The sequence below is a fragment of the Sitophilus oryzae genome, unplaced genomic scaffold, assembly GCF_002938485.1.
Source record: "Sitophilus oryzae breed Bouriz unplaced genomic scaffold, Soryzae_2.0 scaffold_1508_pilon_pilon, whole genome shotgun sequence".
NCBI classification, from domain to species: domain Eukaryota; kingdom Metazoa; phylum Arthropoda; class Insecta; order Coleoptera; family Curculionidae; genus Sitophilus; species Sitophilus oryzae.
Window position 1 is genome coordinate 616,390 of NW_022146179.1, and position 26,321 is coordinate 642,710.

The 26,321-nt window shown below is 33.1% G+C and overlaps 1 protein-coding gene across 8 annotated transcripts in view; it reads left to right on the forward strand.

The window, feature by feature from the left end:
* Positions 1-1,926: 1,926 nt before the first annotated feature.
* The window catches only part of LOC115878317 (transcriptional regulator ATRX-like), a 47,140-nt gene continuing 22,745 nt past the window's right edge, over positions 1,927-26,321 (forward strand). For 2 of the 8 annotated variants that reach the window (XM_030894773.1, XM_030894776.1), the window contains exons 1-15: positions 2,011-2,073; positions 4,587-4,820; positions 4,893-5,929; positions 5,983-6,246; positions 6,309-8,276; positions 8,717-9,036; positions 9,100-9,272; positions 11,098-11,166; positions 11,535-11,662; positions 18,254-18,442; positions 18,519-18,873; positions 18,927-19,243; positions 19,741-20,108; positions 23,024-23,250; positions 23,302-23,472. In XM_030894773.1, the coding sequence (XP_030750633.1) occupies positions 5,395-5,929; positions 5,983-6,246; positions 6,309-8,276; positions 8,717-9,036; positions 9,100-9,272; positions 11,098-11,166; positions 11,535-11,662; positions 18,254-18,442; positions 18,519-18,873; positions 18,927-19,243; positions 19,741-20,108; positions 23,024-23,250; positions 23,302-23,472 (5,084 nt within the window). In that variant the 5' untranslated portion in view covers positions 2,011-2,073; positions 4,587-4,820; positions 4,893-5,394. The other 6 variants (XM_030894770.1, XM_030894775.1, XM_030894772.1 and 3 more) reach the window with 6 other exon arrangements.

Here is a 26,321-nt window from a genome sequence, read left to right on the forward strand (position 1 = left end):
ACAGTAAACCGGAAAATTGGAAACAGTTCTGGCGCGGTCTTACCCAGGCAGAAAGCATGGCCTTCTAGACTGTCCTAGACAAAAATCTGAATATTTCTATATGATTTCTGTCAATTTCAGTTACGGAACATTTTTATGCACGTCGGCGTCCTCTTCTTTTGTCTGTGTGTCAGCCATGTGTCAACTCCCGAGGCCTCTGGCAAGGTCGGGCGCCATTTTAATTTTTGCCGTTTAGATTTGATTGGAAGTTTGTTTCTGATATTTCGGCTGAAATTTATAAGTACAAAGATGTTTTTTGATATAAAGTTCCTTGTTAACACTTTAATAAAGTATATATGATATTAATTACATGAAGAAAATGATGAAATCGACGTTTCGGCGTGTAGCAGGTATGGGCCATATTATAGGTAAAAATAGGTAATATATTAACTGTTTTTATATTTTTTTAGCTTTAAACCCAAGGATCTTGGGATATTCTTTCAAGGATTTTTCCGTATCTCTACTTTAAAGACTGATCGGTGATTTTGAGCAATTGAAAGCAAGTTATACAAGGTAAATTATGATTATTGAACTATTATTAGCCTACGTTAAATTTCTACAAGATGAACAGAAATGCGTAATTACATATCACATAGGTACCTATTATGTATTTTCATAGCAATAATGCTATAAATCTATGTATGTAGATTATTTTTAAAATACAAATGAGGTATTAGATGTATATGTATCATATTTTTTATTCATTTTATTTTCATTCAAGTCCTGTTTGATTTAATTCACAAAAGTCTTATGTAGGTACCTATATTTATATTTTTTACATATTTTTTTTGATTCCAGGTTTTGTGTGGGTTCCGGTTGCCTTTTTCCTGCTTCCAGTTATTTATCCGTGAAGCTGTGAAAACATTTATTTATCTTCAAGTTTCTGTAAGTCAATGCACTGTTACTTTACTAATTCGCTTTAACACAGCATCTCTGATATTATTTAAATATTTAATATTGATACAGTAGTTTATTGGTTTATAGCTCTTTAATTGTGTTGATTTGCATATTTACATTGTTCTAAATTCCAAATAAATATTTTTGAGTAATTTTGTTGTATTATTTACTACTAGAAAGAGTAAAAAGTATATTAACCCTCATTTAAACCTCCTGAACAGCCCGCCATTAAAAACCGGAAACGGAAATAAATTTCATAAAATTGAAATTGTCATGTCAATGAAGTGTCTATGTCATGTCAAATGTCCCAGCCGCCATATCTAAAAATTAGTTACCCAGGCAGCCACGCTGTTTCCATAATTTAACATTGACTTGACACTTCTTCTTGTATTTATTATTTTATGGCTACAGGCACGTAAGACGGAACATTATAAAGTCCATATTCAAACACCTTCCCCTCAAACCAAACCAAATGTTAATATTTTTTAAATTCTTGTGGAAATGTGAAGTTTATGTTTTTGTTTTATATTTGAAAAAGTTGTATATTTTTAAGATGTTTCTTGTTGTTCCTATTATTAATATTATAATATACATAATTATTTTTTTGTACCTTTTGAAGAATAATGCTTTTATTTCGTTTGCCATATAACTGTTGTTTTTTTATCATCTTTTTTGTTATTTATTAAAATAAACGAAAAAAAGTCAAATAAACGAAAACGTATTCCTCTTATTAAAGAGGAATACGTTTTCGTTTATTTGACTTTTTTGTTTTTATATCTGTTACGTCCAGAAATTATTGTTTATTTTACCGATAGAAATGGAAATAAATGTATTTGATTTTAATAAACGCTTATTAATTAAACATCCTTTTTACAAAATACCCAATCCATAAGTAAAACATCCTCGTCTAAAAGACTACTACAAAATACACAATCCATAAGTAAACCGTCCTCGTCTAAAAGGCCAGTTGACGCAAGCGCGGTAATAAACTCTTATCAAACTTGTTGCCGTTTTGCAGTACAGCGTTGACGCGTCTTGCTTTTGTTAGTTTGTCTATGGCCTGGGTAGAACCGCGCCACAACTGTTTCCAATTTTCCGGTTTACTGTCACCCCCCTGGTGCCTACATCGTTTTATCGGTGAGTGCCCTCGCTACCATAGTTTATGGACAGCGGGGTAAAGAGGAAAGTGGTAGGGGAGTTTACAGCGGAAGAGCATCAAAACAGAATTTAACCTTGAGATTCATTGATGATAGTAAAGTAAAAGCCAGAGATATAGAAGTAGGTGGTTAGAGGCAAAGATAAAATATTTTTTAATAATAAATTTTAAAAATATGTTCATGCAATAAAACTAATAAATTATTATAAATACATAATAGTATATGCTATAAAATATTTAACAAACAATATAAAAAATTTGTTTATTAAATATTCAATAATTAAAAGTTAGATATAATTAAAAGATATTATACGTATTAAGATGTCTTGTTATTTAGATAGTATTAATTACAAAAGAAAAATAGATGCATGTGAATAACTATTTTTTATATTAAATATCAGTAGATATTATTTACAATAATAATATAATTAATATAATGTATAATTAAAAAGCACAAAATTCATCTTTTCCTACATATACCATAAATATATTCGGTAATTTTAAGTGGAAATATTAGCACAAAAACTAAAAAAAAAACAATGTTCTGTAGTTTTCAAATTCATATTAGTAAGAGAGTAATATTTTGACCAAACGAATTCTCAGTGTAAGGATATTTACATACCATATAATTTTACATTAATTAGGTATTAATCATAACACGATATTAATAAAAAACACAAGTGTTGTATTTTAATAATATATTTAGGGTCTGAGTAAAAAATATAGTATATGTATAATATTCTTACATTTACAGGTTCATATTAAATAAAATATTGTAACCTGGAAAAATATATATTTTGTTAAATGCCACTGTAAGGATCCAAGCAGAAACTAATTTCTCATTGGCTTTTTACTTGTTGACATATGTATTTGCATAACAGATAACATAGTTATAGCAAATAATCTAAAAAAAACGGCGGTGGCTGAGGTTTGACGATTGATAATTTAGCGAGGTCAATCTTAAACTACACCATTTAAAAATCATATTTACTTAATGTAAAAATAAATTACAACCTTAGAGGGTAAAGGTGTGGATCCGGTGGCTGACCTTGAAGCCTATATTTGCTGCATTTGATCATCGATACTACGCAAGCGCACATCGTCGATGTTGCCAAATTGCAGTTTATTTTCGAATTATTTGCAGTTGAAATTTTTTTTGGAGTGTTAATAAGGTGTTAATCAATAATAATAGAAATTCTATAATTAATTTTATAATTTCAGATTTATCTTGATATCCAAAATTAAGGTAAGAAGGATAATGAAGATTGTGAAATGAAAGTATTATGAATATATAAAATTGTAATAATAAATAACATTTATTTATATATTTACATTAGAATTAAAAATTATCATGTACGGATTTTTTCTTAATGGTTTTAAACTTATTAGAATTGTTTTATTTATTTCAAGTTATTTAATTTCTAGTTATTTACAGGCAACAATAGTTTTGATTATATGTATTGATGTTTTGAAATAGTACCATGACGAGTCTTATAGAACAATACACATCAATGGGAGATAGAGGTAACATCTTACTTATAATGTTACTAATATAATATACTTTGATTATAATGTTTGTATCATAATTTCTTAAAAATATGAAGTTAGTGGATTAATAGCAATTTTAGACATATATTTTATCGAAGAGTGTGTTGATAAGACTAAAATAAGCTTTATGTTTTGTCTTTTTCTCTTTAGAAGGGAGACGGTTTGTGTCGTAGAATACATTACAGTATTTAATATCGTATACTTTGATATTCTTTTCTTAATTTAAGGTAAGTTAAGGTAGCAGAAAAATTAATGCAATATATAAGCAGAATTAAACAAGGTAACTGTAAATGTTGCTGAAGCTGATTCTACAATTTTAATTACTGGGACTAAAAGGTCTTTTAAGGCCTCCGTAGTTTTGATGGAATGTTAAAAAAACCTATTATGAACATGACATGGAGCTACAGCATTTAAAAATTTAAAAAAAAGAAAAAACTTGGACACATACCCTGAATTTTTAATAAAGCACTTTTTAAACGTAGCATAATAATCTAGAGCAATTAGATTAATTATAGGAATCTAGAATTTTATTTCTATTTAATTTTATTGACTATGAAAATACATATAAGCGTTCATGTTTCACGTGTTGTGCGAAATATTAAAATAATAATATAAATGATATACCGCGCGTACTATGATGAAGATCGCTGCCATTTTATATGGGAAATGTCCTCAATCGTCATTTCCCAGCCAACTGGACGCCGTTTTTTCGATGATACTGTATATATTGACAAAAAACACTGAAAAGCACATATTTGTTTTCTACTGAAAATAATTCCAAAATAACTTGCAATCTGGCAACATCGAAGATGTGCGCATGCGTAGTGTCTGTGACTCAAGGTCAGCCACCGGATCCACACCATTACCATTTTATCCCTAAATTTAGGGAGAAAAAATCTATATGGGGATTTTTTTAGGGAGTAAAATTTTTTGGGGATATTTTTAGGGATAACATTTCAATGGAATTTTACCGCTACCAAAAAGGAGATAAGACCGCTATTACTATTTTTCAAAATTAATAGGAAAGTATAAATAAAACAAATTAATTTATTTATTTTAATCACCGAATCTTGGATAACAGTTATGGGGATTTTAGTTGTTTGTATTTAAGAAGGTTTTATATTGCTTTAATGGAAAGTTTTGAACAGTTGGCTACATTGCTGTGATCAGGCGTTTCAAGGTCAACCACTTAAAACACAACATTAATATATATGATTCAAATGATTATTTTGATTATTATTTATATTTTTAGGGTTTTTTCGGGATATTTTTTTAGGTTTTTAGGGATTTTTGATGCGAGCATTTTGGATTTTTACTGAGAAAAATTTGTGAGAGTTGGGAACACTGCATCACAGTCATATCAACCACAGGATATCAACAGTCGGTGTCAAGTGTGATGTCAAGTGTCCCGTGTGTCACCAATGGGTGTCACAATATGGTGTCACAGTGTCATAAAAAACAGGGATAAAATCTTTGATTAAAACCCTTAACCTTTCTTTTAACCAAAGCTGACCAAAGATTGGTAAACATAGCTGGCAAAGACGCTTATTTATATTTTGAGAGAAAAGTTCATAAGATTCTTTAAAATAACAAATATATATATATATATATATATTTATTAAATATTTGTTAAATCGTCTAGCGAACTATTGTTCTAATCCCAGTATTTTAATCTGCAGTAAAAACGTATGTATGTGCTGAATATGTAGATGAGAAAATTTTTTGGGTTTTGAATTTAAAAAACAAATTTTACTATGGCCCAAGATGAATTTGAAAATATTTTACTGTCTTTGGGACAAAACATTAGCAATACTGGGAAGAAAGTTGTTAATGATATTAGCCAATGTGTAAATAACTATAAATCAACTCCAGATATCATCGTCTATTCTAAGAAATTGGCAGAAATTCTGAGTGAATACACTAAGTGTTTTGAGAAATTCTCTTTGGAACTAGAAGAAACTGTTAAGGAGTTTAAACAGGAAGATGTTTTGGTTGCTGTAATAAATATACTTAAAAATAGTAAAGCCAATGATCATGGTGGAACTGGAAAATTGCTACTTGAAAATGGCAATGCTTTAGATGGTAATAATATTGAAGCTATTGACTCTGACCAAGAAACTGTTGTCCATTGTGAAGACTCTGATTTTGATAAAGAAACTACTGCTAATTTATCACCAAATTCTAGTATAGAGAGTAACACAACTGTTCTTAATTCAACTCCTACTAATGAACTTGAAAAATCAATACCGTTTGAAATTACAAATAAATCTCATGATGAATCTAGTAAAAGTAAGCATTTATTTTAATAAGTTATGTAAATAATGTTATACATTTATTTTAAGGTGTAGATGATAATCCTCAGCATAATGCGTCATCTCTGTTCAAGCTCATAGAAAATTATTACTCTAAAAGAGACAGTAGTGTATTGGAGAGCCAAGAATCTGAAGATTTCTTTAAAGTTTCAGATGGCGAATTGGAAGTTGGCAAAAATAATGAACTTCATATAACTGAGAATGAGAATGTTGATATAACAAATAAAAATGTACACAATGATAAGCGAATTAAGTCTCATGATGAATCGGCTAATCTTAAAGAACTTGAATCTAGTAAGTATATACAATTTTTTTTATTGATTTGTGTAATAAAATAATACCTCCATTTTTATCAGAGGACCATGAACATAGTTATAGTGCAGTTGAATCTTCATATAACAAAAAAAGAACACAGAAACTTTCCAGATCATCAAATGAAGAAGATAAGTCTACCCAAGAGTTTGACTTTGAGGAGATTGTCAGTCCACAGACTGAGGAATTCAATGGAGAACAAACTTGTTTAAATAATAAAGCCCAGCTAGAAATAGATAAAAATATCTCTGAGAGTGAAGGTAGCGATATTATGCTTTCTGTTCAACATAAAAGAGTACCTGAACTACTTAGCTCCACTGAAGAGAATACTTCTTCAGATAACCCAACATCGCCTTCAAGTGTCATTGAAAACCAATCCAATAATGTAGATCAGTCAAAAGTTCAAGTTACAGATACTGACGTGAATATAAACAAGGCCACAATTGTAGAATCTTTAACAGATCACCATCAAAATCAATCTGAAAGTGAAGATATGCCCACATTTAAAAAGAAGAATATTTGTACCATTAGTTCCTTGCATGGAGAATCTGATGATCATTCTACACCATTAAGTGAGACAGATTCTCTAGAAATACTTTTATCTAATACTGAGGAATTAGAAACTATGACTGCCAGTAATATTAATGATATTAAATCTACATCTAAGGAGAATAAAACATCTATAGTTGATGATGATGATGATGATAAATCAACACTATGTAGTGAAAAGGATTCGGTAGATTTTGATGTCTCAACAGATGAAATAGAATCAGCCAGTGAAAAAGACAGCAAAGAAAGTGAAGAGCAGTTATCTGAAGTATTAATAAGAGAAGATGAACTCATTAACAAGTCTACATCAAGTGAGGAAGAAAGTACTGAAGATACAAGTGAACCAAAAGCACATTCAGTGGGAGATGAGGAGACACATTCAAGTAAAGTTGATGAATTTTTAGATGAAAATGGTAGAGATGAATTATTGGGAATGTTAACAAATGATAACAAGAATCAAGAAGCCAAGATTGAAGATAAAGAGAAATCTGGTGAATTAAAATTAGATGAAAAAGGGCGAGATGAATTGTTGGAAATGTTAACAAATGATAACAAGAAAGAAGAACCAAAAATTGAAGATAAAGAGAAATCTCCTGAATTAAAATTAGATGAAAAAGGAAGAGATGAATTGTTGGGAATGTTAACAAATGATGAGGAGAAAGAATATGTAAGTGACGAGTTTTGTTTGAATAGCGAAGGTAGAGATGAATTATTGAACATGTTGACTATTGATGAAACAAAAAAAGGAGACCTAAATGACCAGAAAGAAGAAAAACATGGATTCAATCTCAATGAACAAAGCAGAACGGAATTATTAGACATGTTGAGTAGCAATTATGAAAAATCAGAACAGTCTCAGGTTTACAAGATGGTGGAATCATCAAGTAAAGAGGAAGAAATTGAAGAGAATTCAAACTTGCATATAAAAGATGATATGTTATCTTCTGTTGATGAAAAAGATAGGCCCAGTGAAGATTTGGCAGAAATACTATCAAATGTTGATGATGATCAAGAAAGTGACAGTGAAACGGAGCTATACGAACTGCTCAGGGAAGAAGAAGTAATTGACAATGAGTCCAAATCAAAACGAGTTGGTTCAAAAAAAGCGCGCGAAGCCTATCAGAGCCTGCTAGATGATAGTGACATTACCTTGGACTCTGAGGATGAGAGCTTTGATGATTTCAACTCGCAATGGATTTCTGGCCATAAAAATGAAAAAGATCAAGCTCTTAGGAAGAAGTTTGGTATTAATAAAGAGCTAGAAGTGCATATTGAAGAGATTGACTTTGAAGAGTTTGATAGGGACTTGCTATGGGATGTCAGAAGATTATCGGAGAGGCATTCTTCAGGAAAGTTAGATACGGTGGAGAGCTTGTGCGATTTGAGTACTGTTCTACGAACAAAACGAAAAATAATTGAAGGGAATAACCGTTTCATGTTAAAAAGGATGAGAACAGAATCTAGTAAGTACTGTTATTTCTTTCATCTACAGTATATCCATGAAATGTCTTTATAAGAGGAATAACTTTATTGACATTTTGAGGAAAATGTATTCTTCATAATAATTTTTCCTCGTTTTAAAATAGTTAATCGCTTTTATACTTTTTTCCTTAATATTAAATTTCGACAACTTTTTTTTAATTTTCTCTAAATCGGAAAAAACGGTATGGAAATTTGTATAAGTATAAATGGAATTAACCATTTAAGCCAAAATTTTTTATGAAGAATGCATTTTTCTCCGTCATCTTTGTACATAAAAAACATACGAAAATCTTTGTTATACCGCAAAATTACTTTATTTGGAATTAAATTTAATTAAATAATTCGTCATTATATGATATTATCAAGAAATTAACCAAAATATAATTATTTAGATTTCTACTAAAATATGACCCATGTTTAGGTTCTTCCTCATCAATATCCTCCAATGAACGAAACTCTGATTCGTCCAGTGACCGCACCGAATCATTGTTAAGCCAGGGTTCTTCCTCATCATCAGACACTGATGTAGAAGATGGCCTGTCAAGAAAGAGCCTTACTCTGTCGCCACAAAGGGACTCCAAAGACGACCAGGCGGCGTTAGCCACTTCACTTTGGGATGACATCAATAATAGTTCAGATGAAGCGCTAAGTGATAATAAACTGGGGACTGGAGATGAACTCAGCGACAGCGACATTGAAGCCAAGCCTAAGAGGTTGCCTAAGAGGAGTACTAGGTCACAGGTAAGGTTCTACAAGGTGTTGAAGATTAAAAAATTATCAAAAATGCATCGAATTTATTTATAGAGATCTATCAAGGACCGCAGTAGTAGTGACGGAGAGGATGAAGACAAAGAAAAATCTAAACAGCAGAGTATATGGAGACGAGATCCTCTATTGAGGGGTCAAGTGACTACAGATAGTGATAGTGATGGGAGTGTTGGGAGTGTGAAAAGGCAGCGGAAAAAAATCAGACTAAAGTAATATATGCTATACTATAAATATTTTTTCATTGGTCCAAAAAAGTCTTCTGGGTATTTCGCCACTTGCGCTGTAAAAAAATCTACAAAATATAATATAGTAGACTCTCGGTTATCCGAGCTAATGTGGGCTGTACCATAGTTCGGATAATCTGGTTTTTTAATGGTTTTTTATATATTTTAAAATATGTATTATTTAATAATAAATGCCACGTTAAAATATTTTATTAAAAATTTTGACCAATAAAAGAACAACTAAAGTCATGTTTGTTTGGCAATTCTGGGGTTTTCCGTAAGCTCGAATAATACGGCGTCGCTCGGTTAATACGGATTTCAACTCGGATACGCACGGATAATCTAGAGATCGGAAAATAGAGAGTCGGAAAATTGAGAGTCTACTGTAGTTATTTTTTGTAAACACCGCTGTGGAGATCAATTGGAGACCAATTTGTCAGCGATATTTTAGGTTAGGTTGCTCGGATTTGGGATTCTGTTTCATCCCTTAGAGTTCGAACGCACTACCATCCACGCCCAAGCGGCCGCAGCTTGGTCGCTGCTACACGTAATAACATTAAATCAAATGATACAACGCGCACTAGCATCCTGGCCGTTGACTGGTCGTGGCGACCTGGCCGTCAATGCTTTGAGCTCTTACTCAGGGTCTTTGGGCCCATTGCGATACCCTTATATTATTGAATATTAAACCTTTCTCTCGTTCTGTTTTTGCGTTAAAGCACTTCTAGCTCTTTTCAAAGTTCCCGATGTCCCGATGTCGTTGATGTTGGCTTCTGCTGCTTTCTCTAGTCTCTCCCAAAAACCGCGCCCTAAAGTTTTTTAGCGTCGGTTTTCCAGTGCCGCACAGTGGCACAGTAGGTGCCCCATGATTTCTTCTTCCTTTCCGTATTCTCTGAAATAGTCGTCGTTGGAAATCTTCCATCTAACGAGGTTTGCACCCAGTGACGAACAAAAATTACAACCTAACTGAACGGTGTTGCTACGTCTCTTGCCGGTTGGCCTTGATGATAATTTCTGTAGCTTCCTTTGGAGTGTTTATCGTCACAGGTAGTGGAATATCTGTTCGATTCCTGGTTGCCCACCACATTGTTGTGGCTTGGCACCCAGGACAGGGTGACCCCGCCTTGACGCAGCCACCATATCAGCAGTCCATCACAGATTTCGATCTCAGTGATTGCATAGTGCCATAGTGATGCTTCTTAGAGCGCCCAAGCCGTTAGAGTATATCACGATATCTCCTATTTGTCTGTCAGCGATTTTCTCTCGTATACAACCGGCCGCTTCCTTTATAGCATAAACCTCTGCTTGTAGAACATTGCAGCCATCCGATAGCCTTAGTGATCGTCGAATGTCTAGTTCGTCTGAGAAGATTACTATACCTGTGCCTCCTAATAAAACAAATTTGCATAACAAACTAAAAAATTCTTAACGTTTCAGGAGGTATATCGTATACCTTCCGTCGTCGGAAGCTAAAAAAACGCAAAAATCAGAAAAAAAAAACTATTCAAGTGTTCTTGAATAGTTGTAGTTAGATATTTTAAATAGCTTTTTTTCTTTGTGTTTTTTTGCTTTCGACGACTGGAGGAGGAACGTTAAACGTTAAGCATTTTTTGTCCGTTAATATTTGTTTTATGAGTAAAATACCGCTGGCAAATTGGTTTCTATTGAATTTACTCAGCGGTGTTTACAAAAAATAAACTATTATAGTTTGTAGATTTTCTTACAGTGCAAATGGCGAAATATCCAGAAGACTTTTTTGGAGATATAAATATTTAAATGATTAATAAATATTCTTTACTTTTAACTGCAGATTATCTGAAAGCAGTGGCTCTGATGCCGATTTTAAGCCTACAGAACATGTTTCTTCTCATAGTGATAGGTAAATAAATACTCGCACTAAAATGCTCAGAAATGGGGGGGATTAAATTCTCCAAATGCTTAGAATGCTTTTCTCTTTTTTTATTTCTTTCTTTTTTCTTATAATACCGTGTTTTTTTCTCTTTTTTAATTTTTTTTCCGCCAATGGTTTTTATTTTTTCCGTGGCTATATTTTGTTTTTCTTCATTATCTTTTTCGCCTTAAGCCTATTACTGCTCTCATTTTTTGATTTGGTTTGGTTTGGTTGCAAAAAAAAAGATTTGCTTTTTTGTCTATACTTTTCTAGTAATTTTTATATATTTTTAAATAGTCTAAATCTTCTCGCTGGCATTTTTTCTTTATCCTCCTCATGAATTTGAACTGTTTCAGTGACCAGGAAAAAAATGAAGATAATGATTCTAACGATGCTAAAAACGAAGAGCAAGAAACGTCATCCTCGTCATCATCAAACGAAGATGAAGAAATTATTGAGATTAAAGACAGTCCCGAAAAAGCTGGTATGTTTTTATACAGGGTGATTTACAGGCGATGGTAGTTTAGTTCATGTTATGTTTATGGAGAACCGGTGATAGGATTTTTTTTGGAAACTTGTTTTTTTTATATACAGGCACCTGCTTTATCGATCTAAATTATTTTCATAAGAAAAGAGAACTCTTTCATATTTTAAAGTTTTAATTTATGCTTTTAGAAACACATAGATACAATAGACTCTCGATTAACCGAGCTAATGTGGGCTGTATCCTAGCTGAGATAGATCTCTAGAAGTAGTAGTAGTAGTAGGCTATACTGGACGAAGTAGTGGCGATCGGATCGCGACACAACGATCTACAAAATGTGGGTCAGTTGCGTTTTGCGGGGATACACTTTCGGGTGGGCATGATCCTCATAGATTATGTATCTCAAGAATCGGCGAATTGGTTGGTGGAAATCGCACCTAAGCTTAAAAATTGGCAGGGGGCGGAACTGGTTGCAGTGAAGGGAGAAAACATCCCTAAAGGGGCGGCCATCACGGTCTTTTGCCGAGGAGCAAGGGGAAAGATACCACCTACCTGCTGAGCCTTATCCAGGGTCAGAACTTCAATGTAAGGACATCGAGTTGGCGAGTCATCAACTCGAGGGAGGAGGGTCATGGTCCGGTCCTCGCAATAGGAATAGACCTCAAATCCATGGAGGCAATAGAGAAAGAGGGATATCCTCTATTATAGATACGGGACCACGCCGGTATCAGGTCTAAGGAGAGACCAAGTTAAAGAGGTGGAGAGAATGGAGACAGATCCTCCAGCCTCCACCTCACGTGTACCTCAGCCGGAGGCAAGCTCCTCGACTGTGAAGGGCACTGTGAAAGCCAAGCTCCAACCGTGGAAGGGTGTGTACCCTCGGAGGAAGCACAACTGTTGTCAAAGGATGATGGGAAATATCCTGCCTCCTCTACAACAGAGGTATGATGGGTTATAGACTGTGTAATGACTTACGGAAGGTGGCACAATAGATCTTTAAGGTCGCAGTGATTAACCCCCCTCTCACTCATTCTACATTCTACCCTAGCTGGGATAATTGGCGGCTCGGATAATTCGGTTTTTTAAATTTTGTTTTTTATTAATTTTTTAATATGTATTATTTAACAATAAATGAGAGTCTACTATGTTACTATGTACAGGGTGGGTCAAATTCGGCGCTTTTAAATAGAAACACCCTTTTCTATAGGAGGTAGACGAAAACTAATGTCGGTGTCTGGAGCTCAATTTTCATCAAAAACATAATAGTGAAAACCGCACATCAATATCTGTTACCGTTTCGGAGTTACGGGGTGTTTTTTAAAAATGTGCATTTTTAACAAATCGCTGTAACTTTTTTGCTATCGAAAATTTTGTATTTCTATAAAAACATTTCCAAAGCACCTTTTTACCTAGAATTTAATGGTTTAAGTATAATTTTTTTAAAATTAATAATTTAAGAGTTGTCAACAGAAAAATTGATTTTTTATTTGGGACACCCTCTATATTTTTAATTAACTGAAAAGAATTTAAAATTACCTTTCTAAAAATATAGCACACTTGATATTTTGTTATAATCCCCTTCGAAATACAGAATTTTTAAAAGTTCGCCACTTTTAACTAGTAGGCTTTGGACCCTTTATTGATGATATGCCCTTAATGGAACTCGAAAATATATTTTTCCAGCAAGACGACGCACCGGCTCTGATCGCTGAAGTTATCAGTAAATTTTTGCATCCAATTTCCAGAATAATTGAATAGCCAACCAAGATTCCAGCCGTTGGCCGTCGAGGCCGCCTGACTTAGTGGCCATGGATCTAATCCTATCGATTTGCGGAAAAATAAAGGTTTCTTATTCTTCCGTATAATCTAGACAAGAATTAGAAATACTTAGCAATTATGAGAGGGTGTCTTTCACTCCCACTGACTTAATGAATTCCGCGAGAAATGTTCAAAAACTGCCCCGTCTCGTCTATCCATAACAGAAGACGGTTGATATGTCGAACACCTATAGCAAAATCTCATGTCTTGGTTTGCTATTTATTTTTCTTGTTATTAGATATAGTTTAAATGTGTTGACGTTGATAAAATATATTTTAAATAGTTATAAAATTCTGCATCTCCCATAGCAAATATTATTTTCGTTTTAATTGATGCTCATAGCTAGATTTTTTTGCATTACAGCCGTTCAAAGCCTACTCATTTAAAGCGGGCGAATTTTTATATACTCTATATCTCGAAGAGGAATCGACCAAAATATCAAGTGTGTTATATTTTTGGAAAGATAATTTTAAGTTATTTTCAATAAATTAAAAATATACAGGGTGTCCCATATAAAAAATCAAATTTTCTGTTGATAATTCTTAAATTATTAATTTTAAACAAATTATACTTAAACCATTAAATTCTAAGTAAAAAGGTGCTTTGGAAATGTTTTCATAAAAATACAAAATTTTCCATAACAAAAAAGTTAAGCGATTTGTTAAAAGTGCATATTTTTGAAAAACACCCCGTAACTCCGAAACGGTAACAGATATCGATATGCGGTTTTTACTATCATGTTTTTGACAAAAATTGAGCTCCAGACACCGCTATTAGTTTTCGTCTATCTCCTATAGAAAAGGGTGTTTCCATTTAAAAGCGTCGAATTTGACCCACCCTGTACATAGTAAATACAGTACTATGCGATGTGGCGTTTTTTTACAAAAGAGACAAAAAATTTAGTAAATACTAGAGAAATCATTTTAGGAAAAGAAAATCTGTCGTCGGTGGAGTTGGAAAATATTTACACTAACATTTATGTAGGGGTGTGGTTTGGTTTTTTTCACACTTCCCGTACTTTTTCTTAATTTTGGTGAAAGTCAAATGTTAAAGCACTTAGCAAAACATAAGCTTCATTCAGAACCTCCCAATTAGTGGAATAAATTAGTGGTTTTAATTATACTTTTTAGTTTACGATCATTCACAATGTTTAAAAAAACACAATTAATTATTAAAATTAATAGAATATCGTAGCAACAGCTTGCGTTAGTCACTTGTATCCATATAGAAAGCCTAATATTTAGCTTATAAAACAATCAATTTTTGATTTCTAACCACAATTTCTCTTGACGGAAGATAATCAAAGGCCAAAATGACATTTATCGTAAATTTTGAAGTATAATTAGTGGAAAAGTTAAAAGTTTGACAACTTTTTCTACTAACTAAAAATGTCTACCACTAATTTTAACGTTCTGAATGCTTACATTGAAATTAAAGGAACAAACTTCTACGCTAATTGAAACCACTAATTTATTTCACTAATTGCGAGGTTCTGAATGAAGCTATAGTCACACAAAATCTCATTCAAATCGGAATAACGGTTCTTAAAATATCTTAAAAAATGTGTTTATTTTTTTAAAATTTGCTGCCCTCTAGCTTTCAAACGAAGCACTTTTGTATAGAGGTAATTTGTGTCCAGTAAACTTATTTTGATTCCAAAAATACGTAGTTCTATGTCCACGGAATATTGGGACACCCAGTATATGTACTATTTAATGGTAAATACCAGTACCTACGTTAAAATATTTTATTAATATTTTAACTATATTAAATTATTAATAATTTTTATTAATTAAATTTCTAATTCTCTTGGACCATTTATATTAAACTACAGTATGTCCCTGGATTGTCTTTACAAGGGGAACAACTATTTTATTCTTGGCATTTTGAGAAAAATGCATTCTTCATAAAAAATTTTGCTTGTTCTAAAATGATTAATCCCGTTTATAATTTTCCAAATATTCATACCATTTTAGAGAAAATTGGAAAAAAATTAAAATAAGTCCTAAAAATAAAAATGCGTTTCTATGGTAATATAATTTCGATTTCATTCTTTGATAGATGGCATACCTTTATGGCATTCTCGTACAAACTCTTCATAGATTATAATAATTTAACTCGGTTAATTGGGTAATATATTTACATAATACTGTAATATTTATTTATTTATAAATATGTACAATTATAATAAACTATAAACATTATTTTCAAAAATATCCCACATAAGCTGAAGAGCTTGTGCGTGGGAAGGATTTATAATAATAATAATATATTTACATAATATATCTAAATGTAGTGTAAAAGTATAGGGTTTATTCTGTATATTCCTTTTTTTTTAATTTTATATTGTAAATTTGGAAAATAATAAATGTATATTTATATTTTAATGATTTGTTAAAATACAAATTTATATATTGTATTCCTGTTAAATTGTAAATTTTAATAAATTTCTATTTTTTAATTTTTCCACGTAAAATTGAAAAAGATCAAAATATTGATTGAAATGACTGATTGAAATGGCTGGAATTAACACATTTTTAATCATCTGCTGATGATGCTAACATGGTTAGCGAAACGCGCGTCCATTGTAAAAGTAAAAGTGTTTTGGTGTATTGTGGTGATTTAGTGTTTTATTTAGTGTTTTATTTTGCTGTGTAACACCAAAGGTTCCAACCCCCAACTGTAATAAATCTGAAATATAGAATTATTTAAATACGTTTTTAATATGCCATCTAAAAATTATATGTGTAGTACCTACCAATTATAGATTTATTAAAATTCTACAGGATTACATTAATATTATTTAACTAAACATGTAAATCACTTAAAAATTTTAGACGCCACTGTTTGTCGCGTCACACGTATTCTGTTGCTTTTCTGTGATTTACTACGTACGGTCGATATACACATCGCAATTTTTATCATTGTTTTTCTTGTTTATTTTACACAAAAAGACCATGATAATAAAATGCCTTAATAGTTTATCAAAAACTTCATTGATTAAACTTAAACATTTGTTATGTTTCCGTTAGAAAACACCACACAAAAATAAAAGGGAAATAATAGCAAAGAAAATTTCCGTTTTACTATCGTCGGCATCTACACGTGGGTAACAATTCCAGTGTTGTCACGTTTATTAAAATTATTTTCGCTTCCCGGAATTTATCTTTTTTTTTAATTTTCTTCGATAAAACTATTTACTTTTGCTTCTACTAAGAACTCATAGTGACCCTTTATATATTTAGTAATTGATATCCCCAAATATTAATAAACCAGGGTTTATTCTAAATATTTTAAAGATCAATATTCCCTAATTTGACGATAAAATTTTAGATATGGCAAAATGTCCCGCAATGGCATTTATATTGTGCTATGTCGAGGAGCCATAACAATAGATCGGCTAGCGCTCTCTATTTATTTTACTCTAAATAAATTAAGTTGTTAATAAATAAATGAATTTAACTCTATGGTTACTTTATATTAGATCATTTGCTACGTGCTTAGATTTTATTTAAATCTTAAACATCGGTACTGATGTTTTGTCCCGCTAGACTTACCATCCGCCGCAGTGTTCCGCGCCGCTTCGACGAAAAAACGAAAAAGTGTGATTCACACACTCTATAGCAATGCGAATCTTTTTTTAATTAAATAATTTGGGCTCATTTTTATTTGATCTAACCATATCTTTCTAACTGTATCGTCCCTTGGTATTACATGCCTAAAAATTAAATATATCATAACTAAATTAAGAATGATTCTTAAATGGATATTAGTCCTTTCCATTTTCTTTTTCATAAATTGTTACTAGAGACATTTCATAAATTGTTACTACTACTTTCCGAAACGAGGATGATGAAAAAATCCCCCAAGTATTTTGTCGATGACGCCATCTATTTGAACCTCTAAAAACAATTGTTTAAAATGGTAATCGGTCATCGGTCGTTCCGCAGAGTGACGCTACAGGCGCCTGAAATGATGGGATCTCGTTCAGTTTCCGCCCCTGTTTAGGATCATGTTTCTGTCAATTTTACATTTGTTTTATTTTTTATCTTAGAAACTATTGGAGATAGATATAGAAAATAAAGAAATTATGAAAATATAAAAATAGTTTCCAAAAATGTAATAATATACCGGCAGTGGGATTCTGTAAGCACCGTAGCAAGAAATTTCCTGTCTAGCCTATGCTATTTGTATAGGATTGATGAGTCACTAGACAGGAAATATGTTAACAGAATCGGGTTCCGGGTGTTTCTTTTAAAGTAACAAAATGCTACTTCTTTTCAAATGAACCGGCAACACTACATTGTAACGTTGGAAATAATTTAGATAGATGGAGCAGGCGCCTTTATACAAAAATCCAAATATTCGAAAGATCCTGTGACTGGTTCTCCATAAACATCTAACCTACCACCTCCGCGAATGACCCTATATATTTTTTTATAATAACATTTATATCAAAGAAATATTTTTTTTCTATTAAGGTAAAGGAAGAAGGAATATTAGGGCTCTTGTAGACGATAGAGATTTGTCTCAGGGTGTTTTTTTTAAAGTAACAAAATGCTACTTCTTTTCAAATGAACCGGCAACACTACATTGTAACGTTGAAAATAATTTAGATAGATGGAGCAGACGCCTTTATACAAAAATCCAAATATTCGAAAGATCCTGTGACTGCTTCCCCATAAACATCTAACCTACCACCTCCGCGAATCACCCTATATATTTTTTTATAATAACATTTATATCAAAGAAATATTTTTTTTTTCTATTAAGGTAAAGGAAGAAGGAATATTAGGGCTCTTGTAGACGATAGAGATTTGTCTCAGTCCACTCAATTAGCTCAAGAGGAAGAAGAGGCTAGAATAAAACGTTTACAAGAAAAACAGAAGGTGAGGTCAAGTATGTCGCAATCGCAAACGTTCAGCAATGACCTGATGGATACTGATGACATAGAACACTTAGGTATAAAAAAGTGAAAATGCAGAAAAAAATAACTAAAATAAGTAAACTTGAAAATACGTTTTTTAACATTTTCCAGTTTTGGACGAGGACATAGAGGAAGAGTCTCAAATCAAGGTCCATCACAGTATCACCAAACAACTGAAACCACATCAAAGAGACGGTATCCAATTCATGTGGGACTCGTGCTACGAAAGCATAAAACAACTGAAAAAAGGCTGGCAAGGATCCGGCTGTATCCTAGCGCACTGCATGGGACTAGGAAAAACCCGTCAAGCCCTAGGGCTCATTCATACAGTTCTAGCTAACAAAGTGACCAAATCAAAGCACGTCCTAATTGTGTGTCCCCTCTCCACCGTGAATAATTGGAAACAGGAGTTCAAACTGACCTTAGGTACCATTAAAAGCAAACCAGTTAATTTCTTCTCTATACAGTAAGTTAGAAATGTTTTTTTTTAAATGTATTTAATAAGAAATGTTTTTTTAGGGGTCAAAAGGTACCAAGCGAAAGATTTGCAGTAGTAGGGAAATGGAGAATGCAGGGAGGTATTCTAGCCCTTGGCTACGAAGCTTTCATGAACTTAACTTCTGACGTAAAGTTGGAAAACCTAGAGAGTAAGGGGTTTTCTGGAAGAAAGAGTGTTTTGGAGGCGTTAGTTGACCCAGGGCCGGATTTGGTTATTTGTGATGAGGGACATTTGTTGCGAAACAAGCAGTCTCAGAGGACTCATGCTTTGAATAAAATAAAGACTAAAAGAAGGATTGTGCTTACTGGAACTCCTTTGCAGAATAATTTATTGGAATGTGAGTACTGATAAAATTATAAAATATTAATATTGGTTTATAAATAATGTTATTAGCATCCTGTTAAACTATAGATTATTTGTGTATTCCAATTCTTTTTTTTCTCCAATTTTTCTTATTTTACTATTTTTTAATCTCCTTTTCCATTTTGTTTCTTCCTTATTTTTTATATATTTTTGACTTTTTCTATTCTAGTTTTTTACTTTCATTCTTTATTTTTTAGTCAATTTTTTAATTTTTTTTTCATATCCATGATTCTCTTTTCCCTTCTTTTAATATCTTTTTTGTTTTCTTACCCCTCTTTCTACTCTCATGTTTTAGTGGCCAGGTTTCTCTTATTTTATTCTGTTCCTATCTCTATGCTTTTCCTTTTCTGCTGTTGATCTATCAATTTTTCCTTTCTCTTATTTTTCTCTTTCCTATTCTTTACTTTTTGTTCTACCCTCTTTTTTTTAATTTGTCTTTGTGAGATTCTTGGTATACATTGATGTCCTTAGATTATTGTATGGTACACTTCGTCAAACCCAACTTGCTGGGTACAGAACAAGAATACAAAACAAATTTTGTGAACCCTATCACCAACGGTCAGTTTGAAGACTCTACATCTTCCGACATTCTCCTAATGAAGAAGCGGACGCACGTGTTGCATAAGCTCCTGGATAGTACAGTACAAAGGTTAGAAGACACAGAATTGAAGCAGTACCTGCCCAAGCTGGTGGATCAGGCACTAATTGTAGGCCTGAGCGTTTCTCAAGTAGGTCTTTACAACACCTACTTGGACACAGCAATTGCCATGCAACAAGTGAGGACCTCTAGTGGGAAGCTTAACAGAAAGAATTTTTTGGCGGATGTAGCAATCTTGGATGTGAGTACAGTAATTAATCTAATAATTTAATTCAAACGGGAATTAGATCCTAAAAACTTTTACTGTGCAAGTTGTTTGAGAAATCCTATATTTATTTTTTTTTACCTTTGTTTTTTAATGTTAATGTTATTATTAATTTTGATTAACGTCATCTTCATCTTTTGCTGTTGATAAAGTATCACATTTTCTGATAACTATTATCACCCTTTCCGAAGCATTGAACTAAATAATTTTTGTGTTTCTTTAACATTTTAAAACAGCAAAAAATATGACGTTAACTAAAATTCTATCAATAACAATTTATCAACGAATGAAAACCATAGATAAAAACGAAATTATATTACCATGGAAACGCGTTTTGATTTTTAGAACTTGCCAAAAAATTCAACTCTTCGGTCTTCTTCTAGGTCTCTTAATTCCTCGTGGGTACCATGCTGTAATTTTTGTGGTCCATCTGTTGTCCGTCCTTCTTGCCAGGTGTCCTGCCCATTTCCACTTGAGGGATTTCACTCTGTGGATGACATCTATTACCTGAGTCTTTTGTCATATCCACTCTATTCTTTGACGGTCTCTCTTGGTTATTCCCATCATATTTCTTCCGTTGAGCGTTGTGCGACCTGCAGTTTCCTTATGATGTCCCTTTTAAATGTCCAGGTTTCGCATGCTTAGGTCATGACTAGTACTACACATTGGTTGAATGTTTTTTTCTTTAGATAAAGTGGCATTCTAGATTTGAATATGGTTGAGTTTCTTCCATAAGTACTTCATGCTAACTTACTTCTTCTGTTGATTTCTAGTATATAGTAGAGATCCCGAGCTGTGTATTAGTTGCCCCTTATATATATATATATATATATATATATATATATATATATATATATATATATATATATATATATATATATATATATATATATATATATATATATATATATATATATATATATATTCTTCTACTGTTACCAGTGTTGTGTTATTTATTAGAATGTCTTTTCTGTCCACTAGTTTGTTGTACATTACTTTAGTTTTTGCTAAGTTCATTTTGAGACCCACTTTATTGCTGGTTGTATTTAGTTTGTTAATTTGTGCTCGTAGTTCTTCAGGGCTATTGGCCATTAGGACTATGTCATCAGCGAATCTTAGATGGTTGAGATATTCTCCATCTATCTTTAATCCTTTGTTAGTCCAGCCCAGTTGACGGAAGATTTCTTCTAGTGTGGCTGTAACAACTTTGGGGATATCGCGTCTCCCTGTCGTACTCCTTATATTTTCTATATTTCCTTTCTCCCAGTCTCCCTTGCCAGTTGGGAACTCTGTGGTTCTTTTATATATCATTAATCTTGCTTTGGCTTCTTTGTATGTATTGGCGAGAGTTTCTATATCAAACCTGGCAATACTTTGTTTTGCTAGGGCTACTGTATATATACAGAGTGAGTCTTAAATAAGTGCAAATATTTTTAGGGGTAGTATATTTCGAACCCAGGAACACTCTCTGAGGTTTTTTTTTGCGAAAAACAATTTTTGAAAATTTTGATTTTTTTCAAAATTTTCGAAAATTTGTTAATTTTAAGTAAAAACATAATATGGCAACATAGATAGTAGATTAAATTTACAAAAAAGAGAACCCAGAAAAGATACAGTGGTTCTCAAAATTTAACCAAAAAATTATTTTTGTGTTAAATTTTCAAAGTAAAATAACTCGGTTTTTTGGAGTTATTTGAAAAATCATAAAAAAAATATGTTTCTTTTATCGAGATCTACCAGCCCTAAAATATTTGCACTTATTTAACTCTCTCTGTATATTTATATGTACAGGGTGTCTCAGATTTTAATCGGGAAAATTTAATAGACGATATAACTTAATGTAATAATAATAATAAAATAATTTAATACACGATAGCAAAAATAAAACAAAAAGTTCATATCAACTTGTAAGATTTAAAGCTTCCTTTTCGAGATACAGGGTGTTAAAGTTGCTTAAAAAAGAAAAAAAAATTAAGATATTTGAAAAACTCTTTAATCGATTTTCATATAACTTGACCTGTTTATTATACTTACTATGGGACTTAATTTGATGTAATTAGATTTAAGATTAATGGTCAGGGGCGGCGGTAGGGCATCACTGTTAATTTTTTTCGAAGGAAAAAATAGGCACCCCACTGCTTTTTTAGAAGTTTAATATTATTTTTGGATTTTTTTTTCTTGCTTACTTCTTGCGAAAAAAAAAATAATTTATTCACTCCGCCCTGGACAATAAATTTAATAATAATGGTTAGGTTATAGACAAAAAAGTCAGGAGACAAAAAAATAATATTTTTAATTACTAAATCCAAAAATATTATTAAACTTCTAAAAAAGCAGTGGCGTGCCTATTTTTTCCTTTAAAAAAATTTAACAGTGAAGCTCTACCGCCGCCCCTGGCCATTAAACTTAAATCTAATTACATCAAATTAAGTCCCATAGTAAGTATAATAAACAGGTCAAGTTATATCAAAATCGATTAAATAGTTTTTCAAATATCTTATTTTTTTTTTAAGCAACTTTAATACCCTGTATCTCGAAAAGGAAGCTTTAAATCTTACAAGTTGATATCAACTTTTTGTTTTATTTTTGCAAGTTTTATCGTCTATTAAATTTTCCCGATTAAAATCTGAGACACCCTGTATATATATTTTCGTTATTCCTTTTTATTTTGTTTTAAATTTCTACTATCTTCTTTTCTCTCCTTTTTTCGCTTTGTCAATTTATATTTCTCTATATATTTTCTTATCTTTTGGTAATTTTTTATCCTTTTTTGCACTTTTTTATTTCTGTCTTCTTTCTCTTTTTGTTCTGGCCTAATGTTTGCTGTTTTTTTATCCTATCTATGTTTTTTCTTTTTGTTATTACTTTTTAACTTGGCTTAATTATTTCAGTACGTTTGTTCCCATCCTTATGCGTTATGTGTGGCCGCTAAAATCCGAGAAAAAAAGGTTAAAGAAGAAGACGTGGTTGTAGAAAACGGTCCAGATGACGTGGTCACGAAATACGACTGGTGGAAGGATAAAATGCCTGATGATCTGACCGAATCTCCAGGATTGGGCACAAAAATGCTCATTATTTTGGATATTCTCGAGCAAACTAAGATTGAAGGTGACAAAGTGTAAGTATTATTTTTTTTTTGTTTAGATGATCATAAAACACCTTTTTGTAGGTTGATATTTTCACAAACTCATGCCGAAATGAGCGTTTTGGAGCATTTCCTAGGTCTCAAACTAGGTTTCAAAAAGAACCTAGATTATATGCGCATGGATGGTAGCAGTCAACCAGAAAAAAGAACGGATATGTGCGCTAAATTCAATGATTTAAATAATAAAAGACTAAGGTAAGACCAATGGAATCAACATCTAAAATCATAATTAAAATACCTTAATGTTTTTCCTGTAAAATCATTTATTTTTCTCATTGAATGAAAATACATAATCAGTAAAATTGTGTAGGCTTTCACGGCCGGTATTATGACTAATAACGGTTTTGCGGGCTGTTAGGCAGTGGCCAAGAGTGGTTGGCTCCATAGCTTTCGTCTGCATCTGCGGCAGTCTTCATCAGTGGCGTAGAGGTCGAGGGCGAAGTGAACAACTCGAAGTCTGGACTGGTACTGATACGGAACACCCATACCGATCTCTACCTACACAATAATTCAAGTCACCATCCCGGTCAAAAAAGATGGGTCATAAAAACACTTGTTGACAGAGCCTGCCGAATCTGTGAACCTCTACACGTCACTGAGGAATTAGAACACCTAGACAGATCCTTACAAGCCAATGGATACCGAGAGCAGACGATCAGACGAGCCATAAGACCTAGAAGACCTAGGTGTAGACCTCCATACATCAGAGGGGTCACTGACCGCATTGGAAATTTATTAAGAAAGAGGAACATAAAACCGATCCTCAAACCCACTCGAAAGATACAAGAACATCTCCGCTCGGCTAAAGACCCACGAGATCCACTCTCCTCCGCTGGGGTCTATAGAATTCCGTGTTCTTGTGACTCAGTATATGTTGGTACTACAAAACGTATTATTAATACACGTTTGACTGAGCACAAAAGATCTTGCCGTCTCGGACAAACAGAGAAATCAGCCCTGGCCGAACACACAATAACACAGGAAGATCATCAAATTCTGTTCAATAATACGGAAGTCCTTTCAACAGGGAATCATTACTTTGCAAGACTACATCGTGAAGCGATTGAAATCCACAAACATAAGAACAACTTCAACAGAAAAGAAGAAGGGCTTCACGTTAACAAAATATGGTACACGCTGCTCGATAATACAGAAATAAAACGTCCCTTCACCAGCGATCACAAGCAAACCACGCTCCCTGCACACCGCCTGGGCCAAGATGCTATAAAAGGCGCGCAACCCCTCCCCTCCGTATCAGTACCAGTCCAGTTGTCGAGTCGTTCACTTCACCCTCGACCTCTACGCCACTGATGATGACTGCCGCAGATGCAGTCGAAAGCTATGGAGCCAACCACTCTTGACCACGGCCTAACAGCCCGCAAAACCGTTATTAGTCATAATCAGTAAAATTAACGCATTTTCGATTGAGTGTTAAATTTCGGTTTATCTGTAGCGTTCATTCTTTTTTTTATTTTCAAATGTCATTTAAAACGCGTTAAAATATGAAGGTAAACTCAATAATTTGCTGCTTTTGTTTTACGTTGAGTCAGTAAATGTTATTAGTTTTTAAAAGCGTTAAAAATATATTTGTAACGTACACCTAGATCAGGGTTCAGAACCGGGATTTCCACGTGTCGTCTCAAACGCGAAGCGGAAGCGTCTCGATCTTGGAACGAATCTCCATTCTATTTCCTGCGTATATAATAGTAGGTCCACAAACGGGTCGATTGGCGGTCGACGCGGAGTGGAACTGATTGAAGCTAGATTTATAAACTCGGGAGTTGAGGTTCAGTTGCAGTTGGATGTTCGCGGCAGTTGAGGTTCAATATTTTTGCATTTATAAACTGTCAGTTTCGGTTGTAGGTTAGGTTTGGGATTGTTTAAATTTCGAACGTTTTTCTTTCGATTTAAAAATACTTTTGATATTTGTCAAAGTTCAAACACAATAATCCAAGATTACGCAAAATATAAACATTACATTAACAGAAATAATGAAACAACAATAAGGGTCATTTTCCAATGCAACGGCGTACTGTGCTTCTAACGTCGCCAACTGCCGACATAGACATTGACCATCTTTGAACTCCGCTGAACGTAAAACGAACTGCCAACTTTTCGACCAACTGACTATAAATGCGCGCGTTCATTTCATAGTGTTACGTTTTTCGTCGGTTCCGTGTGGATAGAAAGTCACAATTTATTTAACACTAATTAACAAAAACAATAACGATTAAAAGACTTAAAGAACTATTTATAACTTATTTACTTTGGTGTAATTATTTAATTTCTTACTATTTTAATGTATTAATAATTAACTGTATTTTATCTTACTTTTTTTTGGAAATAAAGGCATTATTATTATTATTATTATTTACAATTTATCTAATTATTTATCTAACAGAAATTTATTTTGAATTAGCACGGCGATTGTAACTGTACGTGTCGATCGGTTATTTATCTCTATCTCCTTCAGGTTTCGGGCATCAGCTTATATATGAGAGAAACAGACAGTAAAGACATATCTCGAAAATTCTTAGCGGCGTTCTTCGAACGTCGGTGGGCGTACGAGTCATAGCCGAGTGGCCAAGCCTAAGGCCGAGTTCACATGATACGGGTCCGCAACACTGCCCCCTTCTTAGGTACATGCTCGTCCCGAGATGTACACGGTCAATGAAGGTATTTGCAAAGATGGCCCCTGGTGCATTGAGAAGTCTGGTAGAAAAAGCTGTCTACAGTTTTCTCGTCCGATCTCAGCTTTGGGTTATAGCAGCAAACGAGGATCTCTAAACAAGACTTCAATCATGTTCCGGATTGTACGCCAACTCAAACCATCCAGTCCACACGCCAGCTTCGGAATGGCTAATCGTGTAATGTTATTGTTCAGCAGGGCTTCTCTCAGTTCAATTAGGGTCTTCCATAGATTGAGATAAGTCGGCTTACTCGGGGACCATTCCTTGGTGACCAGGTAGAAATGTGTCTTGCTTGACCATGTGCATTGTCGGTTAGCCTCAAGACGCTTCCAACCTCTGGATCCTGTCGGCGTA